The sequence below is a fragment of the Artemia sp. Qi Xiang Cuo genome, chromosome 20, assembly GCF_049724085.1.
Source record: "Artemia sp. Qi Xiang Cuo chromosome 20, ASM4972408v1, whole genome shotgun sequence".
Taxonomy (NCBI): domain Eukaryota; kingdom Metazoa; phylum Arthropoda; class Branchiopoda; order Anostraca; family Artemiidae; genus Artemia; species Artemia sp. Qi Xiang Cuo.
This window is the reverse complement of record NC_142813.1, coordinates 15,758,526-15,785,262: the sequence shown is the minus strand read 5'-3', so window position 1 is coordinate 15,785,262 and position 26,737 is coordinate 15,758,526. Positions and strand designations below refer to the sequence as shown.

At 33.4% G+C, this 26,737-nt stretch overlaps 1 protein-coding gene across 1 annotated transcript; it reads right to left on the bottom strand.

Moving 5' to 3' along the window:
• Positions 1-11,287: 11,287 nt before the first annotated feature.
• LOC148939922 (uncharacterized) lies at positions 11,288-26,557 on the bottom strand. The gene is made up of 4 exons (XM_089106164.1): positions 25,907-26,557; positions 21,638-21,794; positions 18,250-18,310; positions 11,288-12,879 (listed from the first exon to the last, which is right to left on the bottom strand). The coding sequence occupies exons 2-4, from the start codon at positions 21,761-21,763 to the stop codon at positions 12,656-12,658; spliced, it is 411 nt and encodes a 136-aa protein (XP_088962290.1). The 5' UTR covers positions 21,764-21,794; positions 25,907-26,557; the 3' UTR covers positions 11,288-12,655.
• Positions 26,558-26,737: the final 180 nt, after the last annotated feature.

Below are 26,737 nucleotides of genomic sequence, written 5' to 3'. Positions count from 1 at the left end.
GTCAAAGTCGCAGTCACAAATAGTTGAAATCGGAGTCGCAACTAGTCACAGTCGCAAAGTTTTCGCAAACACAAGCAGTCACAGTCGTAAATCGTCCCAGTAGCGGTAATAGTAGTAGCATAAGTAGTATTTGTGGTAACCCTGGAAGGTTCAATATAATACCCTCAGCCGCTCCTGAAATGTTGCTGATAAGACCTTTTGACAACCTGAATGCATATAGTGATTTTGATTGTGTTCAACATGCAACCTGACGCCCCCTTAAAGTTTCACCTTCATACCCTTAGCCATTACAGACATAATATACAAACACGTTTTTAACATCCGTATTTAATTGAACATACCCTCAAAGCTTCAACTTAATACCTTTACTCATCTCAAGATATTGAAAATACACTCTTTTGACAAACTTGGATGGACATAGTGTCTTTTGATTTAGTTCAATCTCCTAAATAACATGCTCTGAAAGTTCCAACGTAACACCCCCTAGCTGTTCTTGGGATATTGCAAATGCGCCCTTTCGTTAATTTGGATACACATAGTACCCTTTGATTTACTTTTATACCCCATCATCTGTCCCTAAAAAATTTAGTTTTATACCTAAGACATCTTATATATGCAATTTTGAACCCTTGTATGCACTTAAACCCTTTCGATTTAGTTCAAAAGTAGTAACACAAGTAGTAATAGTAGGGGCACCGAATTTTCAACTTAATGCTCTAAGCTTTTCTTGAGATATTGCTGATACTTCCTAATGACAAACAGCATGCGCATTGCATCTCTTGATTTAGTTTTATAGCAATATAAACTTTCCCTGAAAGTTTTTACTTTATACTCTATTCCAGTCCTATGATTTTCAACCTATGCCATTTTGAAACCTGGATGCACGTAAACTATTATTCTTTAGTTCAATAGCAGCAGTAGTAGTAATAGCTAAAGTGGTAACAATTTTTGTAGTTCTAAAAGTTTTCGCGTAATCCCCCAAGGTGGCTGGGATATTGCTATACACCCCTTTGATAGACCACATGTACATAGTGTGTATTAATTTAGTTCAGCACCACATTCACCTTTCTCTGAAAGTTTCACCTTTATACCCTTAGCATTAGCAGTAGTTGCAGTGGGAGTTGTGATAGTGATAGCTGTAGTAGCATTCATAGTGCCTTTCTGGCTAGTTCAACATCCCCTGATGGTTTCAACTTAACGCTCTAGGCCGTTTCATTTTGGACAGGGTGCACATTTGGCTTGGAGGGTGCAAGGAAAGGCCCAGTAACGTTTTGTTCCTGAATAGTTGGAAAATTACAGCTATAAGTCCCCAAGATAAAGGAACCCCACTAATAAAAAAAAAAAAAAAATGTTTTGATTTTTGAATTAAAAGAAAATTGCTATCAAGCCATAACTAATTGGAGGAAAAGCCAAAATAGTTATTTTGAGCGAGAGGCAAAGCTGGCATAAGCCTTTTTCAGGATTGTACAAAAATGATGTCATTTTCACTTGTTGATAGATAGTCTTACCCATCTATACATTCTAGGGCAGAATGGATGTACCATCCATCCGAGAAATACTACTAACTACTTACTGCAGCACCAAACTGTCTGAGGCCAACGCAGCTGCACTCACTCCTCCTCCATCCTAATCTATTCAAAGCAGTGACGTCATTTCCTTCTGAACTAAGAGGGGACTAAGCAACCTCTGTGGGCCCCCTGAATTGGTCGGCTCACAGTTGTTGAAGAGCAATTATTTCACAGTGGTTAGCACAGGCCTCTCCCAAAATCGACTAATAATAGTAAGAAGCAATTTAAAAGTGTTTAATGAATACAGAGAGAACGTAAGTTGGAAATTAATTTGCAGTTGCATTGTAACACTGAGAACCGATGTCTCATTTTTCTAAAAATATTTTCTAACTATGTTTTTTATATAGTTTGATTTTATATAATCATTTTATATATTTAAATATATTTTCTAACCATAGTATTGAAATCGAAATTCCTAAGAGCCTTTTCACTAAATATCAACATCAGATCTCCCATAACTCTCATTACCGATCTATACCAGTATGTCCATCTTGTAGTAGATGATTTCTCCAGCTGAAGAACAGTTATGCCAGTGGGGAACATTAACAAACAGTTGGTAGCGTGTACTGCTATTCTCGATAAAACAGTACAGCTCTGAAAGTGGCGAAAAAAGATGCCATTCATCTCAAGTTCAGAATGGAATCACCAGACAAGGTTGAGTCTATGAGGATGGCAGTCAATATAAATTGCATGCGGTGCAATTGATATAATACGGGCTTGCCCACCTGAAAATTGGTCGCTCATGACGCACTGGTATTTTCTAAGAATAATGTAAAAAACAACAAATTTTCACCTCCCTCTGGATGTTAAAAAGTAAATTCCTCTTCCCAATCGTAAATTTTCTTGAACTGACACCAATTGATAGGTTTGAGTTTTTCTTTCAATGCTCTGGTTGTTCTTGTATAACTCTTATTTGTTGAGTTTTTCTAGTTTTCTTACCTTTTTTTATAAGTTGGTTCAAGCTAAGCCCCCCCACCCTCGTTAATAAAGCCTTCCGTTTGTGAAGTCAAAATATATGGTCTTTGATTGTTGGTACAATTTCAATTTAACTGTCTTAATAACAAATCTTTTCCTTTTGCATATTCTCGTTTTGTTATGATCTTTGGTGTGTAAGATCAAGTATCATTCTTCAATTCTTTGAATTGTCCTTTTATAAAATATATTTTTCTTGTCTTTCTTATCTTTCCTGAAATCTAAAAAAAATTAATGGTCGGAAATTCCCACTTTAATTTTTTCAAAATTCAAGAAGCTTAATTTCAAGACAATTCGAGAAACAAAATTCCTGAAATAATTATTTTGAGTGCCAAATTTAACACGTTGACTGGAGGCAAAGAAGAAAAAGCGTAAGAAACTTTAAAAATCCCGTACGGTCTGGCTTCTATTAACAATTAAATAAAAAAAAATATTTTTTTTTTAACTGAAAGTAAGGAGCGACATTAAAACTTAAAACGAACAGAAATTATTCCGTATATGAAAGGGGCTGTCCCCTCCACAACGCCCCGCTCTTTACGCTAAAATTTTTATTGTTTTAAAAAGTAGAGCTGTGACAAAAAGTCAAACTTTAGCGCAAAGAGCGGGGCGTTGAGGAAAGGTCAGCCCCTTTCATATATGGAATAATTTCTGTTCGTTTAAGTTTTAATAACGCTCTTACTTTCAGTTAAGAAAAACTTGTTTTTTTATTTAATTTCTGAACGTTTTTAATTAATACAGTTTTTGAATTTGGCTCACCGTACATGACTAATTAAAATCAAATTTGCATATTAATTTTACTTTTTTAAACTAATAATAACCTTATAATAACCTAAGTTTGATTTTTGTTTCAGTTATCTAAGAATGATTTCTGAATCGCAAAGGCTGTTTAATTAGAATAATAACGTCTTTTAAAAGTTAAAAAAAAAAACATTAGCGTAAGAGCGAGCTATTGAGGAGAGGCAACCCTCCTTATATATGTAATATTTTCTGTTCGTTTTAAGTTTTAATGTTGCCCCTTACTTTAAGAAGAAAAAACTTGTTTTTTTATTTAATTTCTGATTGTTTTTTAAATAATATTGGGGAATCCAGCGCCCCCTACACGAAAATTCTCTTACCCCATGAAAAATTCCTCCATGGCAAGATCCTCCCACATAACCATCCCCTCCCGACCCCCCCCCCCTCACCACAAGATAAAATCCTCCTGAAAACGTCTGTATACTTCTCAATAAACAATGGACACTATATATAAACACTGGACAAAGCTCATAACCGGCAGCCCATCCCCCGGGGACTGTTGGGGATTAAGTCGTCTTTAAAGACATAGTTATTAGATTTTTTTACTATGATGAACAAAACGGTAATCTCAAAATTTTGATCCGGTGACTTCGGGAAAAAAAAGAGCGTGGGAGGGGGCCTAGTTCCCCTCCAAACTTTTTGGTCACTTAAAGAGGGGACTTGAACTTTTAATTTCCATTCGAATGAGCCCTCTCGCGACATTCTATGACCAGTGGGTCAATACCATCACCCCTGGAGAAAGAAAAAAAAAATAAACACGCATCCGTGATCTTTCTTCTGGCAAAAAATAGACAATTCCACATTTTTGCAGATAGGAGCTTGAAAACTCTGCAGCAGGGTTATCTGATACACTGAACATGATGGTGTTCATTAAGATGCTGTGACTTTTAAGGTGAATTTCTCTCCTTTTTTCGAAAATAAGGTAAATTTTCTCAGGCTCTTAACTTTTGATGGGTAAAACTAAACTTGATGAAACTTATATATTCATAATCAGCATAAAAATGCAATTCTTTTGATGTATCTATTGGTATCAAAATTTCTTTTTTTTAGAGTTTCGGTTACTATTGGGCCGGGTCACTCATTACTTACAGTTCGTTACCCCGAACTGTTTGATAATACGTCTATGGCTACTAGGAACGCAAAAAGTCGGCCGTTGTACAAAATAGTGTTTTATTTACCAAGTCCAGAAACAGAGCAGACCTGAGTCATACACGACTCAGAATAGATTCACAAACAGTCTCAAAGAAATATAGAGAGCATAATATGTACATATAGAGGGACTACTGCTCCAGAATCACGTAACCGACACGCATAATTTTTATTACGGATCCTGGGTCCAATTACTTTATTATAATAAAAGCTGGTCACAGTGGCTGTAACAACAAGGCAATAAAAATATGTCATGATACATGAAAAAGGAATAAATAAATAAATCTGTTTGGGAATGAAGCTCACTATATATTGTTGTGAAGTACAGCTATATTAGAAACAAATTTGTTTTAATCGAGGACACTTTTTTACGTATTTTTTTGAAACTTCAAATCAAATCGACAGAAATTGTGACAACTGATTTGGAGCCCCTCCTAAAATTAGGGTGGGGCTATAGCCCCAGCCAGCCACCCCCCCCCCTAGATGACGCCCAAAGCTTCCATCTTTACATCCCACCAAGAAGTTCCGATGTCCCTTAAATCATTTTTTACCTTTATCCACCCCATTTGCGGACGACCTGCTTTATGATTGGCCCTAGATCGATGGTCAAAAAGGACGATATCTCGTGATCTGTCATCATTTATCAGCAAAATAGGTCCTAGTCATCTCAACCTTTCTCTCATACCGATAGAAAGCGGGATAGAACCTTACATTTCGTGCAGCTTACTGTTTGAAATACGGCCAGTCAAGTTGGTATCCAAAACGGTCCGTAGACAGTTCCTCTGGAAAACATCTAGCAAATCCTCTTCCGTCTTCCAAAGCACCCTCGTTTCGGAGCCGCACTTGACCACTGCCATCAATGTAGCTTCCAATATTCTGGTCTTTGCTCGCAGATTTGTCTTCCTGTTCTTCCAAACTTTTTTCAAATGTGAAAAAAAAACCTGGCGAAGGCTATTTTACTTTTAACATCTTCACTGCATCCACCATCTTTACTAATAATACTACCCATATAAGTGAAGCTACCCACTTGATCGATCTCCTTGTTACGAAAAATCACCCCCATAAATTGGGCCCGAAAAATGCCTCCAATGGGAAGAAAATATATTGTCCCTCCTGAAAAAAGGCCAACAAACTGTTTTCCGAATGGTTTAAAATTTACATCAAATAATTTCCTGGGCCACAGGGATCCTATTACAAAAAGTTGATAGATTTGGGACACAAGCCCTCAAAAATGAGCCAATTCATTTTTTCTATTAGCTTGAAACTTATATCTGAATTCCTTGGGCCATGGCCCCAATTCACAAAACAAATGATTTACCTGACAATTGGACCCGAAAAAGGTCAACAAGTTTTTTTTCTTGAAACTTGGAACCACAAGTCCATGTGTCAGGTGGACCCTAATTCACAGAGATAACCTAGGTTAGGGGCGCGGTCCTACTTCCGAAAATGAGACCCAAAATGGTAAAGAATTTTTTTTCCAATTGGCTTGAAACTTTCAATGTATCGTTGCATGGGGCTAAGAGGACTACATATTTTTGATGGGAGGATATTGGAGGGCCCAAAAGAGATTTGTCCTTGTTCAGTTTGAAATTTTCAGCCGAATGTGCCTGAGCCAGAGAACCTAATATAAGCAAAGAAAATGTCACAAAACTTTTTTTCTGAAAGAAAGAAAACCAGGGATATTTTTTTCCTGATCAGCCGAAAAGTTGCAGGTAGGCAAGGCCAAGATAACCTTAATGAAGATGAATCATTTTAAAGAAAATTAGGTTGTATAGGCGTAATGTCTTTCTGTGTACCTCCTACGGTCTACCACCCGACATATCGCATATATATTCGAATGTGACTTGTTCTTGAAATATGCTTTAGATTAGCTTCGCTTAAATGAAAGCTATAAAAATCTACATTGGTGCAAAAGCAATAAAAGTTCAAGTTATGCTGATTTGAATTGAATAATGATGCGGAACCCAGCCTGTTCTTGACTTCCGGTTTTGAGTCCTAACTACTAAAAAAATGGCTTTAGAGTGAGTACTTGAGATAGAACTTTATACAGAGAGCAAACATAAACTATAAAGATAAAAACTTGAAACTATATTTGGCTGTATCGATTAGGGACACTCGAAAAAAGGCTCAAGATGCGTTTCTTTCTGAAGGACATGGAATCAAACAGGACCTTAATGAAGATATGCCATTTTGAAATTTGGTCATTTCTATATGTGATAAATAAAACAAACAAGTTTTTTTACTTGAAAGTAAGGAACGACGTTAAAACTTAAAACGAACAGAAATTAATCCGTATATGAAAGGGGCTGTCCCCTCCTCAACGTCTCGCTCTTTACGCTAAAGTTTTTTATTGCTTAAAAAAACAGAGTTGTGAGAAAGTCAAACTTTAACGTAAAGAGCGAGGCGTTGAGAAGGGGACAGCCCCTTTCATATACAGAATAATTTCTGTTTGTTTTAAGTTTAAACGTCGTTCCTTACTTTCAGTTAAAAAAATTTGTTTTTTTTTATTTAATTTTTGAACGTTTTTGAATTAATGCAGGTTTTAATTTTGGCTCACCGTACATGAATAATTAAAACAAAATTTGTATATTAATTTTAATTTTATTTGGTTAAATTGCTTTCTCGAAACTTGTTTAGTTTTATTTAGGAATGTTTTTATTCGTAATAAATATACGTAACTTACGAATTAACTTACGTAACGAACTTCTATATTCATATATTTTTAATACGTATATTAGGGGGTCCGCCCCCTAGTCAATACCTTGCTCTTTAAGCTAAAGTCGAATTTTGTTCCAATTCTTTTAAAATGACCTTTTAATCACAAATGCCGTTAATTAGAATAAATAGCTCTTATGAAAGTACTAAAAAATCTTTGGCTTAAAGAGCTAGGTATTGACTAGGGGGTGAACCCAATCATATACGTAATATTTTCTGTTCATTTTAAGTTTTGATGTTGCTGCTTACTTTAAGTTGAAAAATTTGTTTTTTTAAATTTAATTTCTGATCTTTTTTTTAAATAATGCTGGGAAATCCGGTGTCCCCTCCATAACAATGTCCCTTCCCCCATGAAAAATTCCTTCATGGAAAGATCCTCCCACATACCCCCCCCCCCCACTACCAGAAAAAATCCTCCCCTGAAAACGTCTGTATACTTCCCAATAACCAATACTATATGTTAACATTGGGTAAAGTTCATAACTTTCAGCTCTCCCCCGAGGACTTCGGGGGATTAAGTCATCCCAAAAGACATATTTATCATATTTTCGACCATGGTGAACAAAACGGTTATCTCAAAATTTTGATCGGGTGACTTTGGGGGAAAAATGAGCGTGGGAGGGGGCCTAGTTACGCTCCATTTATTGGTCACTTAAAATAGGCACTAGAACTTTTAATTTCCATTCCATTGAGCCTTCCCAAGATATTCTAGGACCATTGGGCCGATACGATCACCCCTGGAAAAAAAAAACACGCATCCGTGATCTTTCTTCTGGCAAAAAAATACAAAATTCCACATTTTTGTAGATCGGAACTTGAAACCTCAACAGTAGGGTTCTCTGATACGCTGAATATGATGGTGTGATGTTCATTAAGGTTCTAAAACTTTTAGGGGGTCTTTCCCCCTTTTTTCGAAAATCAGCAAAAATTTCTCAGGCGCGTAACTTTTAATGGGTAGGACTAAACTTGATGAAACTTATATATTTGAAATCAGCATTAAAATCTGATTCTTTTCATGTATCTATTGGTATCAAAATCCTAATCCTGTTTTCTAGAGTTTCGGTTACCAGTGAGCTGGCCCGCTCCTTACTTACAGTTCTTTACCACGAACTGTTTGACACCAGAAACTGGGCCACCATTTTTTTTCAGTTGGCTTAAGTTTATAGGGCATGGACAAGGAGACTTCTATTTAGAAATAGAAGTAAAGAATAAAATTCAGCTGTATCACCTTTTGACGTCCCGATTTTTGTCACAGAAGAACGGGGCTTTTTATAAATGAGCTTGATATGCATTTATTTAAGCAAATAGTCACACAAAACGGAATATGAAAATTCTTTGGACCAAATGGCAGATTAAAATACGAGTATACTGATGGGCGTCTGCGGGATGAGAATCAGGATCGAATCAAAATAACAGGAATTGAAACGCACAAATAACAGTTTAATATGGATAAATCCATTTATTAAACAGCGACCGGTCACTATGTCATGGATGACAGTCACGCCGGCAGTGTGGTCTTCAAAAACACCTGCGAAAATTAGAAGTGGATATGAGAATCCCGAATTGCCACAGGCCAGTAAGGGTAGGATATTTTCCTCTAGCCAATCTACAAGGAATCCTTCATATAGTTTTGAGAATATAGCAGTGAGAGAAATAGGATAAACATCTTCAAAGCCAGGCTTTCTTTTTTATGGGAGTTACGAAACCCAGTTTCCATATTTGTGGAAATCGCCCACATTTTACATATATTTGCTCCATTTCCTTCTTTTTATATTTTGAATGACCAGTTCAAATTTAAATTTTTATTGTTTATGTGACTAGTTTTACCAGTTTTTTATTTTGTTTTATTTTTGGACCTATTTCGTTTGATGTTTGTTTTTTCCTGTTTGTTTTTTGATCCCCGAAATTCGAATCCGACCCTTCGGGGTTTGCGATAGAGATTTTGTGAAATAAACATCTTAATATTTAATAATGAACTATTCATTTCGGTCCACCGCTTTTTCAAAAAATCTCATGCTTGTTTTCAAAATTCACAAAAATGATTATGAAATTAACTTTTGCAGTCAAGATAAACAGAAAAAACGGTCATTGTATCTGAATCAAACTTCTCCCTTTTTTCAAATCACGTTTAGGTAAAGTTTTAGAAAAAAAGTTTTAAAGTTTTCTAAAGGAAACATGTTAAATTAATAAAAGTAGTTTGATAATAAAAGGTCTTTCCAAATATAATTAGCCCTAGGATACATACAAAACTAAAAGAGAACACTAAAACACTCGTTTTCGTACTATATAATAAGCAGTATGTTTCTGTTAAGCAGATTATCATGTTTCCTTCCATTATTATCCACATTTCTAAATCATAATGTTATCAAACAATTCAACTGCCATCACTCAGGCGGAATGTGAATCTTCGGCTGAGTTTTTACCCATATAGACTTTAATTGTACCTCTGTCATCAGTACCGGCCTTTTTACTCAAGGAATGACTCCTAAAGACTCATTTTGGTGCCGTATGGCACTTAACGATGTCTTTATCAAGATCAATTTATGAAAATCACGTATTATAAGCAATTAGCCAAAACTCTAACACCCAAAACTAAAAGCAATAGCTCTCTATGATGTTCAAATGCCCCACTAGAACCAGAAAAAGACTCATCAGTGATGCACAGGATAAAATATGATTTTCTAAGGGTTTTAAAATGGAGAGTTGAACCCCCCCCCCCAAATTAAGTTTTTTTTATCATAGTGACCTCAATGGCGCACTTTCCATATCGATCCTCCACCAATTCAAGGGGTTTCAAGGTTTTTCTCGAAATTTTATAAAACGGTTTTTGTAATAAACTTTTACTATTATTTTTTTAATTATGAAGTTTTGCACAGGATCATTGAATAAGAATGTCAATGAAGTAGAAAAGAAAATGTCTGATTTTAATGTCAGCAAAATAAAAAAAAGCACAAGTCTAGGAAATAGTGCAAAATAGAAATTGTCACTAATTTTAAGAATAAGAAACAACAATGACATTGAATGACGATGACGTTAAATTAGTATAAAACTGCATGTTCTTTGTTTTGCTTGATTTTAGCATGTTCAAAAAGAAAAGCAAAAAAAAAAAAAAAAAAAAGAAAAAAATGATTCACAAAAGATTAATAGAAAAGAAAAACAAAAATTACAGTTAATAATTGAAAAAAGACAAAGATATGACAAAATAAGATAACATTCATCATATTACCTTCTGAACTGACTTAAAATTGAAATCTAAAGAGCCACCCTCCCCCCCCCTCGCTAGAAAAAGATAGAGGTTTTGACATAATAATACGACGCAAGTTATTTTAAGAAGAATAACATTTTAGAAAATCATAAAAGGGTACAAAACCTGACATCAATCATAAGTACAATGTAATAAATGTTTGTGTGTGTGTAGCCTACATTATATATATACATTCTAATCGTATAAACATTCACGCATAAATTGTAATAATATATATATATATATATATATATATATATATATATATATACATATATATATATATATATATATATACATATATATATATATATATATATATATATAAATATATATATATATATATATATATATATATATATATATATATATATATATATATATATATATATATATATATATATATATATATATATATATATATATATATATATATATATATATATATATATATATATATATATATATATATATATATATATATAAATATATATATATATATATATATATATACACATATATATATATATATATATATATATATATATATATATATATATATATATATATATATATATATATATATATATATATATAGGTAAATCTAACGGCTAAAAAATTAGCAATAAAACCGCTAAAGTATTTAAACAAACTCCGTTTCCAGCTACATACCTATTCATACATTCTAATCGTATAAACATTCACGCATAAATCATATATATATATATATATATATATAATATATATATATATATATATATATATATATATATATATATATATATATATATATATATATATATATATATATATATATATATATATAAACTAACGGCTAAAAAATTAGCAATAAAACCGCTAAAGTATTTAAACAAACTCCGTTTCCAGCTACATACATATTCAAGCAATAAAATGGAAATACATCTTACTCCCAAATGTGGCGAAAATCCGCCCTAGATAAACAAATCAACTAAAGACAGCTATTACGATCTACGTATTTTCCACAGCCTTAGATCTCCTTTTCAAAAACTAGGAAACATTCAACCAATTCCCAAAAATAGTGAAAGAAAAAGCAAAATTACTAAATCATTTCTAAGGCCACAAAATCTCTCCACGAAATTTTCAAAAGCTGGATTTTCTGAAGTGATAATTAACTGGCATACTGTAATTAGAGTAACTATGTGTCTATCTTAAAAAAAAGCAAATGACAGAACCGTTCTAAATTTGGTATAAAATATAAGGAATTGTGCTGAAAACAATGGTTATTTTAACAAAGAAAGAGAAAATCTAACAAAGAAAGCGCTGAGTTTTTGTTAAATTATGAAGAAAAAACATTCAGGGTTTTTAGATAAAGAGCAACGGGATAGAGCCAAAAGTGGCGATCTTTCGTAACGCGAACGTAATTGTAATATACTCCAGAATAGTTTTAGAATTACTTAACACGCGAGAGTCACTCTGACGAGATGTTAAAAAAAATAAGAAAAAACCCTTTAGGATATATTATTTTGTGAACACCAGAGACCTTTTTACCCCCCCCCCTCCCTCGAAAAAAACGTAACTTGAAAGAGCGAAAACCTAATATTTCGCAGCATTTTTACGGTCAGCGCTGAAAAATAAAATCTGAAAGCTTAAAATCCACAAGACTGACACATTTAGAATAAAAACAAGAAAAAATATTGTAAGATTCTGGAATTGAGGCTATGTACAAATGAGCCAACTAAGCGATTGTATATTTTTTTGTTTTCTAGATTTATTTTTTCTTTTATATCATGAGCTTCCAACATTTTTTTCTGTCTTCAAAACATTTCTTTTGCATGCCATTTCGTTTGCTATAATTGCTCTTACTCCGTTGTTCCTTTTTTTTAAATAATGAATTTTTCTAATTGGTCATGATTAATCAATCGTTTAAGTTTCGCAATCATATTTGATTTTGCATTCACACGTCATTCCCTCGTTTTCATTTTTTTTTTTCTCTGTCTGATTAACCACATGTGTATCATAACAAAACTATATTCTTTAAGTATAATGGTTTCCATTTAGCGCATTTCCGTTCTTTCTTTTTGCTCAAATTGATTTAGTTAGCATGTTTCCTCCAAAAATTGGGTATTTTAGCATGTTTTCCCCAAAAATTGCAAAAATTGCGTATATTTTTTTCCCTCTGTCTAAAAAATCCAGCTTTTGTAGTCATTTCCATAAAATTCTAATTGAAACCCTATTTAAGTAAAACGGGGAATTCCTTATCGTAAGCACTTTTTTCCACCCTAGAGGCTGGCTTTTCTTTTGATTTCCTTTTATCTTTTGTATTACAAATTATATTTTCAAAATTTTCTTGATAATCTTTGCATTCCAAGAGCATGTCTTCGAACTGCTCATCGCTTGGCTCAGAGCCTGACGAGGAGCTTGTTGATGGGATACTCTGCAAGCCGGGTTTGACTTCTGAAAGAAAATAAAACTTATTATTTTTCAAGGAAATAATTTTCGCTTGCGCTTCTAATGTTTTGACCTCATTTTGACATTTTTGGCCCCATCTTAGGAACAAAATTACGGATTCAGGGTCCCATGGTCTGGCTTTTTCTCTTTTTTTGACCTTACAAATCTAAAATACCATTTTGAGAAAAGTGAACCTATTTGATCATTTCGTTTTACATCTGATGGATTTATCAATCTTTCAAGAATTAAATTTAAATCCTTGAATGTTTGCCAGAATTCATGACAATTAGATAATTAAATTAATTGTTATTATAGTTATTTAAGTAAATAGTAAATCATTCATACAGAAAAATCCTTTTGGCATAAGTCACTTCTGGAATAATAATTTGATATTTATTTAAATGCTACGCGTAGGAAATTTTTCTTACTGGTATTCACGTGCCAATATTTTGAACTGACACCACAATTGGGAATTTTTTTACGAAAAACTTCCTCATTTTACTTCCAAAAATTAATTTGAATTAAATCGTAAAGAATTTTTACTAGAATTACTACATTTTTATTTAAACAAGCACCGCTAACGTTTGTTTAGCACCAGGAGCTCGGCCTGTTTGGGGCCTAACAACGCCATGACGCTACACCGCAAAACAATAGACAATACACACATACATTAAAAGAAAGAAACCTACACTAGAGTAAAGTAAAATACACCAATAACAGAAACACGCTAAAAAAAAAAATAATCGAGTCAACCTGCTCAAGATTAAATCATGAACGGAGAAGAAAAATCATGAGCAAGGGCGAGGAGTATAAAAGTTTAGAAGATTCCCAGAAGTACTTTTTGAGGAAAAAAACCCTTCGGGAATGCACTCTAGTAAAAATAATACAACTAAAATAAACAGACTGAGAAGAAAAAGTTTAGAAGATTCCCAAAAGTAGTTTCGAATGGAATGCACTCTAGTAAAAATAATACAACTAAAATAAATAGACTTATTGGGGAGAATGGCACGTTGGCCATTCTCCCCAACAAGTTGGAAACTTGTCTCGAACTGTTAGCAATAAAAATCTATTTAGGGTGGGGATATCTTTGCCATGTAATCTTGTTGGGTCATTTCACTTGCGAAGTACTTATAACCACCTTTGATTTAATCCAGGTTTAATACATTTTTGGTTAAATCCTTCACAATTTTCATACTCTTTCTGAAGTGTCTGTTTTTTTTTTTTTACAGCAACGACCGAAATTTTTTTTTCACAAATGTTTAAAAAATGGTATATGAATGGAAAATGAATGGAAAAAGTAAACATTAAGATCCAATTAAACCAACTAAACTCTCTAAGCACTTTCACAGCAATATTTAAAGGAATTGGGCTAATAATACGACGTACGATTTTATTTTTATTGTTTCAAAAGGGGATTGATACAATAAAATTATCCTTTCTGAACACCAATTGATGAAATTTGGCTACTTGCTTCTAGTAATTTTTAGTTTACAAATAAATTTATATCTTTTATATTGAAATTTTCTTAGGTATTACATTGTTTTGGTCTATATTCAATACAGCCGTACTAGCCAAGTGGTTGGCGCGTTAGGCGTGAAATCCTTTGGCCTTGAGGACAGAGGTTTGAGTCCTGGTATTGCGTTTGAAACGGGGTCAAAGCGTTTTTTGGTTTGAAACGGAGGTCAGTGGCGTGACTTTATAAGCTCGTCCCAAGTCGACCCAGCTCTAAATGGGTACCTTTGATAAATTTGGGGAAGGTAAACAGGAAGGTTCGGTCAAAGAACAGAGTGGCTGGCCCCAATCCCCCATTGCACTTCCTGGATGAAGGGCCATGAAACGGGGATCAGCACCGATGGTAAGGACTGTGAAGTTCAGTGCCGCATTCTTTACCTTTTACCTATATTTTAAATTATTAATCACCGCTTAGCCCACCCTCGGATGTCTGATAAACACTGCTACTCGATGAAAGACTAAAAGTACATTTACAGGCAAAAAAGTGGACACCTCCTTTTTTTGCAGGTAGGTTCACGCAAGATTACAAAACAAGGGACAGGGAGTGTTTCTTTTTCTTATTATGAATATAATTAACTAAAAAAAAAACATTCATTAGCCTAATAAACATTAAAAAATTAAGGAACTCATGTTTAAGCTCCCAAGGTTCTGAAATATCATAGAACATAGAACAAAATATCATAGAACATAGAACAAAATATCATAGAACAAAACTAGATATTTCGTAATAAAAAGAGCAAGTGTCGACGCTCCATTCTCTCATAGAGCGTTGAAACACAGACCAACTCAGAATAAAATAATGTTACAGGAGAAACACATCAAATTATTACAATTCAATTTTTAATCCGACACAAGCTTTACCCCTGAGATTGGTGGAAAGGATCCCTCCCTCCCCGGAAAAATGGTTGCCAAAACTGTTTTTTTGTCTTAACTTTTCAACCCCTCTCAAAACTTCAGACCCCTGCAGACCTGTATTTTAAAAATTAAACAATTCGTCATTTTTTGCAACATTTTGATTCATGTCTGAAATTCTGTCAGTAGCATATTGAAAAGAAACAAACAACTCAATTAAGTACTTGAAGATCGAACCGAACTCGAAGAAGAGCTCTTCGAGGCTGGAATAACGCCAAACCGTTTAGACTACGTTGACTTTAAATTAGAACACTTTGCATAAACACATTAATAGCTTGGGATTCGTGTTCCCTATGAAACATGCGAATTAATGACAAGTCTACAGCTGTAGATTATACCAAAAGGACAAGATGCTCATGTCATTAGATGTAATACCTCAGACCTCTTTTTAGAAAATGACTTAAATCTGCTAACAAATAAAACAATGCAACTATATTCACAAGTTTCTTAGCAAAATTATATGTCATATGTTGAAATATTAAAATTAAAGGACTAAAGAAAAATAGTCGACAGTATGTTGTCAAACATACTGTGTTGTCAAACAATTGTTGTCAAACAAATTGAAGTAAAGATTAATTTGTTGTTAAACAAACTTTGTTTAACATTAGCTTGGTGAAGCTTTTTCGCTAGGTTTTTTAGACTAAAGTCAAAGACGCTCCTTGAAACTAATTTCTCTAACTGAAGGAGCTGTATACCTTAAGACCAGGAGTTTAGCTCCAGAATTTCATTGGGGGGAGGGGGTAAGAGGGTTCCACATCAGGAGCGTCAAGGGGCATAGCTATATAATAATTTTTTTTCTCCAAATTGTTGGAAAAAAAAACTGCTTAAGCAGTAGTTTTTAACCACTCCCTTCCCCCTCCCTAAAAGACACCACTGTTTAAGACATCATCACTGAAAAAAGTGCCATTAGAGTAAACAGTCGACCAAAGACTTGGGCACAGAACATAAGCATAAACAAATATTGAATTGCCTCATCCAATTTGTGACAAGGGAGAAAGAGCATTATGCAGTGTATTGGGATGAAGATGAAGTATGCGCCAATGTGTTCACTCTTTTAGAAAAAATATACCCTTTGTATTAAAGACTGTAGGCAAATTAAGTATACTGTCCCAGGAGCAATCACTTAAAAGAAAAGACATAATTTAAGAACATTTTTTTTTCGTAAATACATTTTTTGACTGATTAAAAGAATCCTAAAGCTGAAAAACAAATTTTGTGTTTAAAGCAAGGTAGATTCTGATTTTTCGAAATAATACAATACATTTTTTTAAGAATATCTTTATAACGTTAAAGTAGTATTTCAAAATCTGTATTTTCATCTTAGCAGAAGCATCATTCAGAACGCTGATTCAGCATTCAGCAGAAAACCAAACTACGATTTCTTTTTCTAAAGTTAATCAATGAAAAAATACCTTATATAACATAAATATTGTTTTTCAAGATCTGCTATTACAATTTGGCAGAGGTATCATTCAAAACGCTGTTTCAGCATTCAGCAAAAAGTTGAAATACGAACATTGTTTTCAAATTAGATCTTAAAAAATATTTTATTTAACTTGAAAGTTGTATTTCAAAATCTACCTTTTCAACTTGGCAAAAGTAGCATTCAGAACGCAATTTAGCATCAATTACAAATCTGAAATATGAATTTTGTTTTTAAAGTGTATCATTAGGAAAAATACCAATTTTAGCGTGAAAGCTGATGTCAAAGTCTGCTTTTTCAAATTGACAGAAGCATCATTCAGAACACTAGCTCAGCATTCAGCAGACTAATTTTGTGTTAAAAGTACATCCATAAAAATATCTTATTTAATGACAAAGTTGCATTTCAAAATCTGTTTTTTCAACTTACCAAAATCAACAACCAGAACGCTGATTCCGCATTAAGCAGAAAGCTGAATTACGAATTTTGTTTTGAAAACAAGGTAAGCTGTGGTTTTTCAAAATTGTAGAATCGTTTTCTTTCAAGTTTTATATTAAAGCCTACTTTTTCAACTTGGCAGAAGCATCATTCAGAACGCTGATTCTTTATGAAAAAATATCGTACAGAATGTGAAGGACATCATTCAGAACAGAAAGCTGTCGAAATCAGTCGGAAAGCTGACTAATATCCATAAAAACATTTAATTTAACATGAAAATTGTATTTCACAGTCTGCTTTTTCAACTTGGCAGAGGTATCATTCAGAACGCTGGTTCAGCATTCATTAGAAGTTGAAATACGAATTTTACTTTAAGGTTTATACTAAGGTTTAAAAAAGATCTATTTTAGAATAAAAGTTGTATTAAAAAGTCTGCCTTTTCAACTTGGGAGAAGCGTCATTCAGAACGTTGATTCAGCATTCAGTCAAACCTGGATAATTTTGTATTTAAAGTATATTTAAAGTATATCCATAAACATTTCTTATTAAACGTTGAAGCTGCATTTCGAAATCTGGTTCTTCAACTTGGCCGAATCTCAAATCAGAAAGCTGATTCGGGATTCAACAAAAAAGCTGAAATACGTATTTTGTTTTTAAAGTTTTTCTATAAGAAATTCATTTTTAACATGAAAGTTGAATTTTAACGCCAAATTTGTCGACTAGGCTAAAGAACCCTTCAGAAACCGACTCAGCATTTAGCAAAAATCCAAAATACAAATTTAATTTTTAAAGTATCCTATGGTAATTTGTGGTTTTTTGGAATTGCTAAACCCTTTTCTTTAAAGATTATCTTTTTTTAACATGAAAGTTGTATGCCATCCAGACTGGCAAGGAGAACGGGGCTTTTGGGTCAACCCCTAGAATTCTGAAGACTCCAAGTTTCAATCAATAACGACTAACAATTTCCCTAGGACTATGTAATTATGAAGATTGATCAATTTTTAAATATATGTATTTAATCTTAATTTATGAAACTTATGTTATAAAACAATTTAAGAGCAAAAAAGAACGAAAAACATTAATAAGCTTACCTTCTTTATTTCCGCAAAAATAGTTCAAAAGCTCATCATTGGTTTTAACATTATAGCCAGCCTAAAAACAGGTAATAAATATGAAAAAGATTTCCTGTTTTCAAAATATCTATTTCATCTAAATTAGGTGAAAACAGGTAGTAAACATTAAAAATATTAACAGAGCGAATTCGACTGATAATGATAAAAAAGGTAAATTTTTTGTTGAAAAAGATGTTGTCGAATGAATTCACCTTCATCACTCTCTTCAAACTCAGCAGCAAAATATCCATAAAAAAAACATCAATACGGATCTGTCCAATCAATCATCAGCTTGGTGAAGCACTTTCACCAAGTATTTTTTGGGTAAACAGCAAAGACGCTACTTGAAACTAATTTCTCAAAGTGGAGTAACTGACTGTCTTTACACACATGAGCCATTGAAATTCAAATCTTACAAATACTTATGTACAAATAAGCTCTTTAACTGATTTTAATAAACCTGAAATGTTTATGATTTAAAAAAATATATACAAAGAGAATCATCCAGCCAAATTCAAACTACAGAAGAGCAGAGTATGAAAACTAGTTGTGATGAACTATTTCTATCATTTCTATATTATTTCTATCATAGTCTAAAAGTGGTTCTGGCTGAAATTTGGTGAGTTATCTCATTTGTACAAAGAGTCAGAAGCTTGAGATTTCTGCTTTCTCCAAAGAGCCATCAGCAAAGTTTAACAAAAGGCATCAAGTAAACATCTACACCAAAGTATAAGAAAAAGGTTCAGTTTTCACCAGAACCAGAGTCACAAAGAAAATTTTGCCCAGAAAGAGGTAAGTATATTGAATTTCCAGAGAAGTGACAGTTTGGAAGGAGACTTAACATCAAAGTCCCAAGAAAAAGGAAATTATAAGGAAAATACAAGAGCTCGATGGACAAATTGCTTAAAACTTCGATATGGAAGCGGTTTATTGGCCCTGACCGAACACCCCCCCCTCATACCCAACATAAGTACCAACCCATGGACTAACAAATTCAGATTTTAGCAGACAAACAACCTTTTTTTTCTCTTTCAAATTATTCGGTTTTCCAAATTACTCTTTCAAAGTGCAAGACTGAAAGTCACTGAAATCCCACTGAACGTTACTCTCCACAGCATTTTGGTAAACATTGTAAATTATACAAAGTTAGGTTTGAATTCTAGCAGCCTTGATAGCCAACTGCTCCAATAAATCTTCAAGAAATAGTCCTTGATTCATACAACTATCAAGTATCTCTAATATATATAGTATTCGATTTTTCTTTAATGAAATAGACTTTTAAAGGTCTTAGAGTCAAGATATGTGTAGTCAGTTTGGCAAAATATTTTAAAGTAGTGTTCACATGCATATCTAGCTAAACTCATTGCATTGACACATGTATTGTCAAACATTTATACCCAGGAAGCTCATGTTCGCACATAAAACTATGTACTTACTGTACAATTTATGATCAAAGCATCCAGTTCTAGAGTATACAAAAGGTACATAGGCCTTAAAATTCTGAAATTCAGGAAGCTACTTTCGTCGCTATATTCATCATCTGTGCATAAAATTAGCGTTTATGTGTATATCTGACTAGATTTCTATATACACAAATAAGTGCCTGGACAGACATCCATGTTCATACATGGAATTCTAGCTAGACCTGTCTGTGAGCACTGTTTAAGAGAATCTCTACAGTTGTAATTTATGAAAAATCTCACTTCTGGATTCTCACTTTTTAACCAACATGCACAATATCCCCATTCCATGATATCTCATAATTAGTCAAGTAACTAAAATTCAAACTTCTCTCCAAAAATACAGAATGATAAGATGGGATGTATTTTATGCTTTGAAAACAACCTGGAATAAATTTTGGTAGCAGCAACATTGATGAAAGGCCTAGTGGAGGTTCTGGCCTCTCTTGCACCTGGGGCCACATCTCAATTAGTGCCCCCTCCCTCCCTGTCTCCCAAAAATTTTCAGGCCAAATTTTAACAAAAATTTCCATTTATCTAAATCTGACTTTTCTTACTTTCGCCTTTGCGAAATTATACAGCCAACTATGCTCATCTACTTTATTTTAATATAAATTAAAAAATAATTAAAATTGTTAGATTATTCATTTGAAATTTTGCAATACTTAAAATTTCTGTGCACGGGGTAAGTGCCCTTTAGTCCCCCATAAAACCACCTCTGGACAGGCCCGAGATTGGGTGAAGCAGGCCATGTTTCCCTCCCAAAATATTGGGATTTTTCTATGCTTTTGGACATTCTCATATAATTCACTTAAATTGATGAATTTGACCAACCTGAAATAAACCCATCTTAGGTCTATTTCTACCTGAAACCGTGATTTTCTATGATTTTTCTCCTATTCGATTTAAAATTATCAATTTAATATGGCACTACCATATTTTCACCAGTGCTGCAATGTTAAATCATGGAAATAAACAAACAAAACTAATTAGTTAAGTTTGACCATGCTATGTTTCCATAAAATTCAAACACTAATGAACTGTTGATTCCCAAAAACAAAAACATCTTCAAAGGAAATCTACAACTTCAAAGGAAATCTACACCTTCTTAAGCTGTTTGGAGCCAAATATTTTTAGCTTATGTTTCACCCATGTTTTAACGTTAGGCTCCTACTACTACTACCAAAAACTGCATAATTGCAGATAGAGAGAGAGAGAGAGAGAGAGAGAGAGAGAGAGAGAGAGAGAGAGAGAGAGAGGAGAGAGAGAGAGAGAGAAAGAGAGAGAGAGAGAGAGATAGAGAGAGAGAGAGAGAGAGAGGAGAGAGGAGAGAGAGAGAGAGAGTAAACAAAAAGGAAGCACAGCACATCCATGATCTTTCTTCTGCCAAAAATAAAAAATTCCACATTTTTGTAGATAGAAGCTTCTAACCTCTACAGCAGGGCTCTCTGATATGCTGAATTTAATAGTATGATTTTCATTAAGATTGCTTGAGTTTTGGGGGTACACCCACTGTTTTTAAATTCAGGCATAATTTCTCAGGCTTGCAGTTTTTGATGGACAACATTAAACTTTAATGTATCTTATATATTTGAAATCAGTATAAAAAAGCGATTCTTTTGAAGTAATAACTGTTATCAAAATTCTTTTTTTGAGAGTTTTGGTTACTATTGTGCCAATTCACTCCTTATATACAGTTTGTTACTGTTTGAAAACTGAGTTTCAGATTTTTCCCAGTTTTAAAGAAATACATGGTTATGCAACTTTCCATTCAGCCAATTCTGAACAATCAGATTTCATTTTCATTGATCGTGGTGCTGTAAGAAAAAGATGAAGCATATATATAAGATCAAAAAGGTAAAAAGATCAAAAAGGTAAAAATAAAGACTATAAGGAGGCAAACTTACCATTGCTGACATCTTCATAATTGGTCTTATTTGGGGAGGCTGGTCATTGTCATCATTATTCGATATATACTCAATTTTCCTGCCTCGCCCCACATTGTAATACTGGATAGTTGAATCAGATGACATCCTTGACAAAACAAAAGACAATTTTGCAAGTCTGCAGGAAAAGAAAAGAAAGAGTATTTCAAAAAAAGAAGAAAAGACACCTTCAGTTAAACAAGTGATTCTGAAAGTGGTCCAGGTGGACCCCTAGAAGACATCTATGTTGGTGTGACAAAACAAAATGGGAATTCACGTAAATGGGGTCCCATTAAAATTCATCTGGCTTAAATAGTGAAGAAATTAAATATGAATGCAGAAAAATAATATTTTATGAAGCTCAGTGACTTTTACTCATTAAATGGTAAGTGTAATTCACTGTCATCCACCAGCAACATCTAGTAACAGAAAATTTGAGTGATAGATTGCATCAATTTGTGATTAATGCAATCAACAAAACAAGAAATACATTGAATATGTGTTTATTTGCAAATTTGTGCAATACAAATGATGAAGACCCAGCAATTGGCATTACATACTGAAGAACACTGGCGGTTGAAAGGTGCATGTTCAAAAATACTTTATTAAATATTTGAATCAGTTTTAGAGTTGGAAGCTCTTCTTCTGAAATAGTCAACTGAGCATATAAATCAGTCCAGATATGTTATTAAGAGGGTAAACAGTTACTATTAGATTGGAGGATGTGACAGTATTCAAAAAGGATTTTACTTTTGCTATTGTTGTGCATTGTGCTCAGCCATTGATGATCTCAAGAGCTTCCACAATATTAGGGGGCTCTGCCACAAACTACGTTAAGGAATCTTGCCTTTCAATCCAGCACATTTCACACATGTCAGATAGTTGTGCTTCCATTACTCTGGTTAAAACAGTATTTCATTACTCTGGGTAAAATTGTGCTTTGTATAAGCACCAAAAAAGCAAATACTTCTATTATTACTTCAATCGACTTTCTAACACTCTGGACAGAAGAAGTTTTCACACAGAAAGATTTAGAGCATGGTTGAAACATGGGGAACACATGGCATTCTTTGCTACCATTTGGATTTCTTTACATCACCACAAATACTTTTCATTGCCCTATATAACATGGGTAACCAAGGAGAACTGAGTTCTGTAGTAAGCTGAATTAGAAATTATAAGGATAACCTTGTGCATTTGCAGAAGAAGTACTTTTAATTTCTCTTGCAGAAACCTCCCTTTTCTACAGCACGAAAATCAAGATTTCATCTTCTTTCTTTTAAAATTTGGCTTATTTGTGATTGAGATGGAGGGGGACTGTGTATAGCCATGTTGGCCTCAGGCAGCTTGGGTGCTACTGTGAGTTGTTAGTAGCAGTAGTAGTAATATCCAGCATATTTATATTAATCATATTATCAAGCTTTTTTCTATTATTAATCACATTTTTAACTTATTTAAAATAGTTTTTTTTTCATCCAAAATTCAGCAAAATCACATATGCTAAAGTGGATACCCCAAGTCTATACTGAGTAACTGGTTTTACAATGTATCAATCAATAAAAAAGCACAAAATAAATATATTGTTATGGCTATACATTTGTCTGTTATGGGTGGGGTGAGACACATTTTCAGGGTAAAGGCTATTATGTTGAAAAGGAGTATAAAATAAGGAATCCAAAGGTATCATTTTTATTTTATGCTAATTTTGTATATAGTGTAGAGCTATATAAGGGTGTGGGGATAAATTGTCACAAACACAACTTTAATCATAAAAAAGCATACAATTTGTTATTTAAAATGCCACTCTTTTAAACATGTCTCCTTTTGAAGAGCTGCTATTTTGTAACTTACCCATAGAACTTTTTGCATCCAAGGGCAGCTGTATTCTGAGCCTGTCAAAAGTATTAATCTAGGCCTATCTGACTGCAAAAGAATTACAATAAGTTAGGCATTGTCAGCAAATATATTAGCCTATTTAGAAATGATTCTAAAGTGTGAGTAAATCCTTAGAGAAACATGATAATCTGATTAATAGAAACATGCTGTAGTGAGAGCCATGAATGTCGGCAGGAGGGGGGGCATGTACCCCCCCCCTGGAAATTTAGTACTATAAAAATTATAAGGCAACCCAAGTAAAGAAAGTAGAATAGAGAAAAACCATGGAAAAAATGGATGTTTCCCCATTGTTGGCTGCCTGCCAATAGACTTTGACCCTTAATAAGGAAAACACAAGTTCTAATTTGTGACTGAGTGACCCCATTCTAGTTTTCCAGAACATTTTTGCTATATGCTTTGGCTCGAGCAACAAAAAAAAATCATATTCTTCATAGCAACAAATGGTAAGTAAATAACGATCGTTGTCAATAACAAAAGCATAAAAGCCCAACTATTGATAACATTAAATCAAAGAATCAGGTTTTGAGGGTGTCCCTAAATATGTATTTGTTTATCAGTAATTAGTGCAGTTATTAGTACACAAGAAAGTTCGTATGATTACACAAAAAAACTTAATAAGGGGTAATTTCGGTAAAAATATGCCATCAACTTTTGCTTACATTGCAAGAGTACCCATGAGATGATATATGCAGCATTTCATAATCAGAAATGTTTCCCCTAAACGGAATGATGGAAATTTCTCCCCTGAACGGATACGTTTTTTTGTCTTTTATTATCATTTTTTTTTCCAGGAATGATTGCATTTACCTAGTTGCCACTTCGAAAAAGATTTAATTTTTTACAGTTATGAAGTATAAAGGTGTCAAATATATTGGTTTTGGTATTCAAAATTAAACAAAAATATTTAATAAAAATTTTTTATTTGATTTTCATAATCTTAGTTTTAACGTTTTCCGTTGAACAAACTACTGATAATGCATTACTTTCTATAAACACTGAGTAGTTTAAAGGCATTATATATTTTGGTGTTTGATAACCAAGTTGAAAACTGTCAATATTATTAAAAAATATCCGTCAACGCTTCACCCTTTAGCATTACTCAACAGAACTGACTGCTGGGAGTTTATATCTTAGGTTTTGTAAGTAGGCTATTTTTTGTAATTACTTATTTTTTTTCATTTTTATATACTTCTACTTTAATTGACATACTTTTTCCATTGCCATTAGAAAAATGTTTGTCTCTAAGCATCATTAAATAAAAAAAACAAGATTTTTCAACTGGAAGTAAGGAGCAAGTTTAAAACTCAAAATAAATTGAAATTACTTTCAAAACCCAAACAGAGATCATTGAAATACTGATCTTTTTTCTGCGTTACCAAAAGTATTGTATTCATAATTCTGTACAGTCTCATGAAATGTAATTAAACAAATAGGAAAATTTTTTCAACTAAAGGAACAAGTTTAAAACTCAAAATAAATTGAAATTACTTTGTATATAAGGGGGACTGTCACCTTCTCAACACGTTGCTCATTAAACAAAAGTTTCTACTGCTTTGAAAAATCTTTTTTCTCCAATTGCAAATTTTCTTTGAAAATTTGGACAAAAGCCAAACTTCACAGTAAAGAGTAAGGAGCTAAGGAGGAGACAGACTTTTGATCTTCTACGTAACTGAAGCCATCAAAACCTCTACGAAAGGATTTTCTTATCGATAAATACATTACATACATTTGTTTAAATAAATTGAAGTACTTCATATAAATAGAAAAAGAAAAATATTACCATTTGAAATTGCTAAAACTAAGTTCCTAGCAGTATTTGCCACCACAAAGAAATTTCCTGGCGGGGCTGATGATGGCCTGCCTTGCCTTTTTGACCTCTGTGCTGATAAATATGGGAATGTAATATTTTAGCTGCATAGAGAAACATTTTAATTGATTCCACTTCCCCCAACCTCTTTCAACATTTATCTGAAGCATCATGAAGAGTAAGCAATGCGTCCATTAATATGTACTTTTTAGGAATCTACCCTATCCCCACCTAAAAAATGACTCACTCCCCCCTCATTGTAGCTGATACTCAATTACAGATCACCAAACGTAGCCTAATTTCATTACAAATAAAGCGAATCAACTCGGTTGAATCCAGTACTGTCACCATTTGGTATTACTTCTTTTGCAACTGGGAAGCCTAAAATATAGCTACTGATATTTTTAAATCAATTAGCTTCTCATAATTTTAAATTGATTTTGTCCTCTTTGCGGTAAAGTTGAAATTTGGTGCCCTAAAATGGCAGAAAACTAGACTTTCCCCAGGCCCAACCTGTATAAACTTAAAAAAGAGCTTTCAATTCGTACTTGTACTTGTTGCAGGACCAGATGTGGACGCCTCGCCCAGCATCTAGAAGACTATGTATGATTCACTCCCATTTGTCGCGATCACGTTTAAATGAGCTCCCTCCCAATTACCTTGGACCTCCGTTTTGATACAATCACCCCTGGGAAAAAGCAAAACAAATAAACATGCATCAACAATGTTTCTTCTGAAAAAAAAACACAAAACCCCACATTTTGAAGATTAGAGCTTGAAACCTCTATGGTGGGGTTCTCTGATTTGATTTATCTAATAAATGGATTTTCAATAAGATCATTCACTTTTCTGGGGGTGTTCCCCCTTTTTTCAAAAACTAGGCAAATTTTCTCAAATTTTTAGTTTTGGGTGGGTAACAATAAACTGAAATAATTTTATATATTTAGAATCAGCATAAAAAGCCAATACTTTCGGTCTAGCAATTGTCAAGAGAATTCCATCTTTAGTTTTGATGAATATTTGCCCAAGTCACTTTTTACTTCCAGTTTTTTTTATCACAAACTATTTGATAAGATTCACCTCTCCTGTGACAAAATGTTTTTTAAACAGTTCATTTTATTTAGTTGAATAGGCTAATAAAAAGAAACAGGATCAATTTGACAGCTGGATAGTAAGTTCAAATTTAGTTTTTCTTTTGCTATTCCGTAAATTTTTTAAATGGCTGAATATATAAGGGTTAAAGTTCAAGGCGGAGAATTGTCCTGTTATGAAAGAGGTACATTTTACATGGCTGGTATAAAACCAAGACATGGTATCTATGCAGGCAGGATGATTTTTGAGTATCTCTACTCTTTCTGTAAACCATTCAAAGGAGTAGG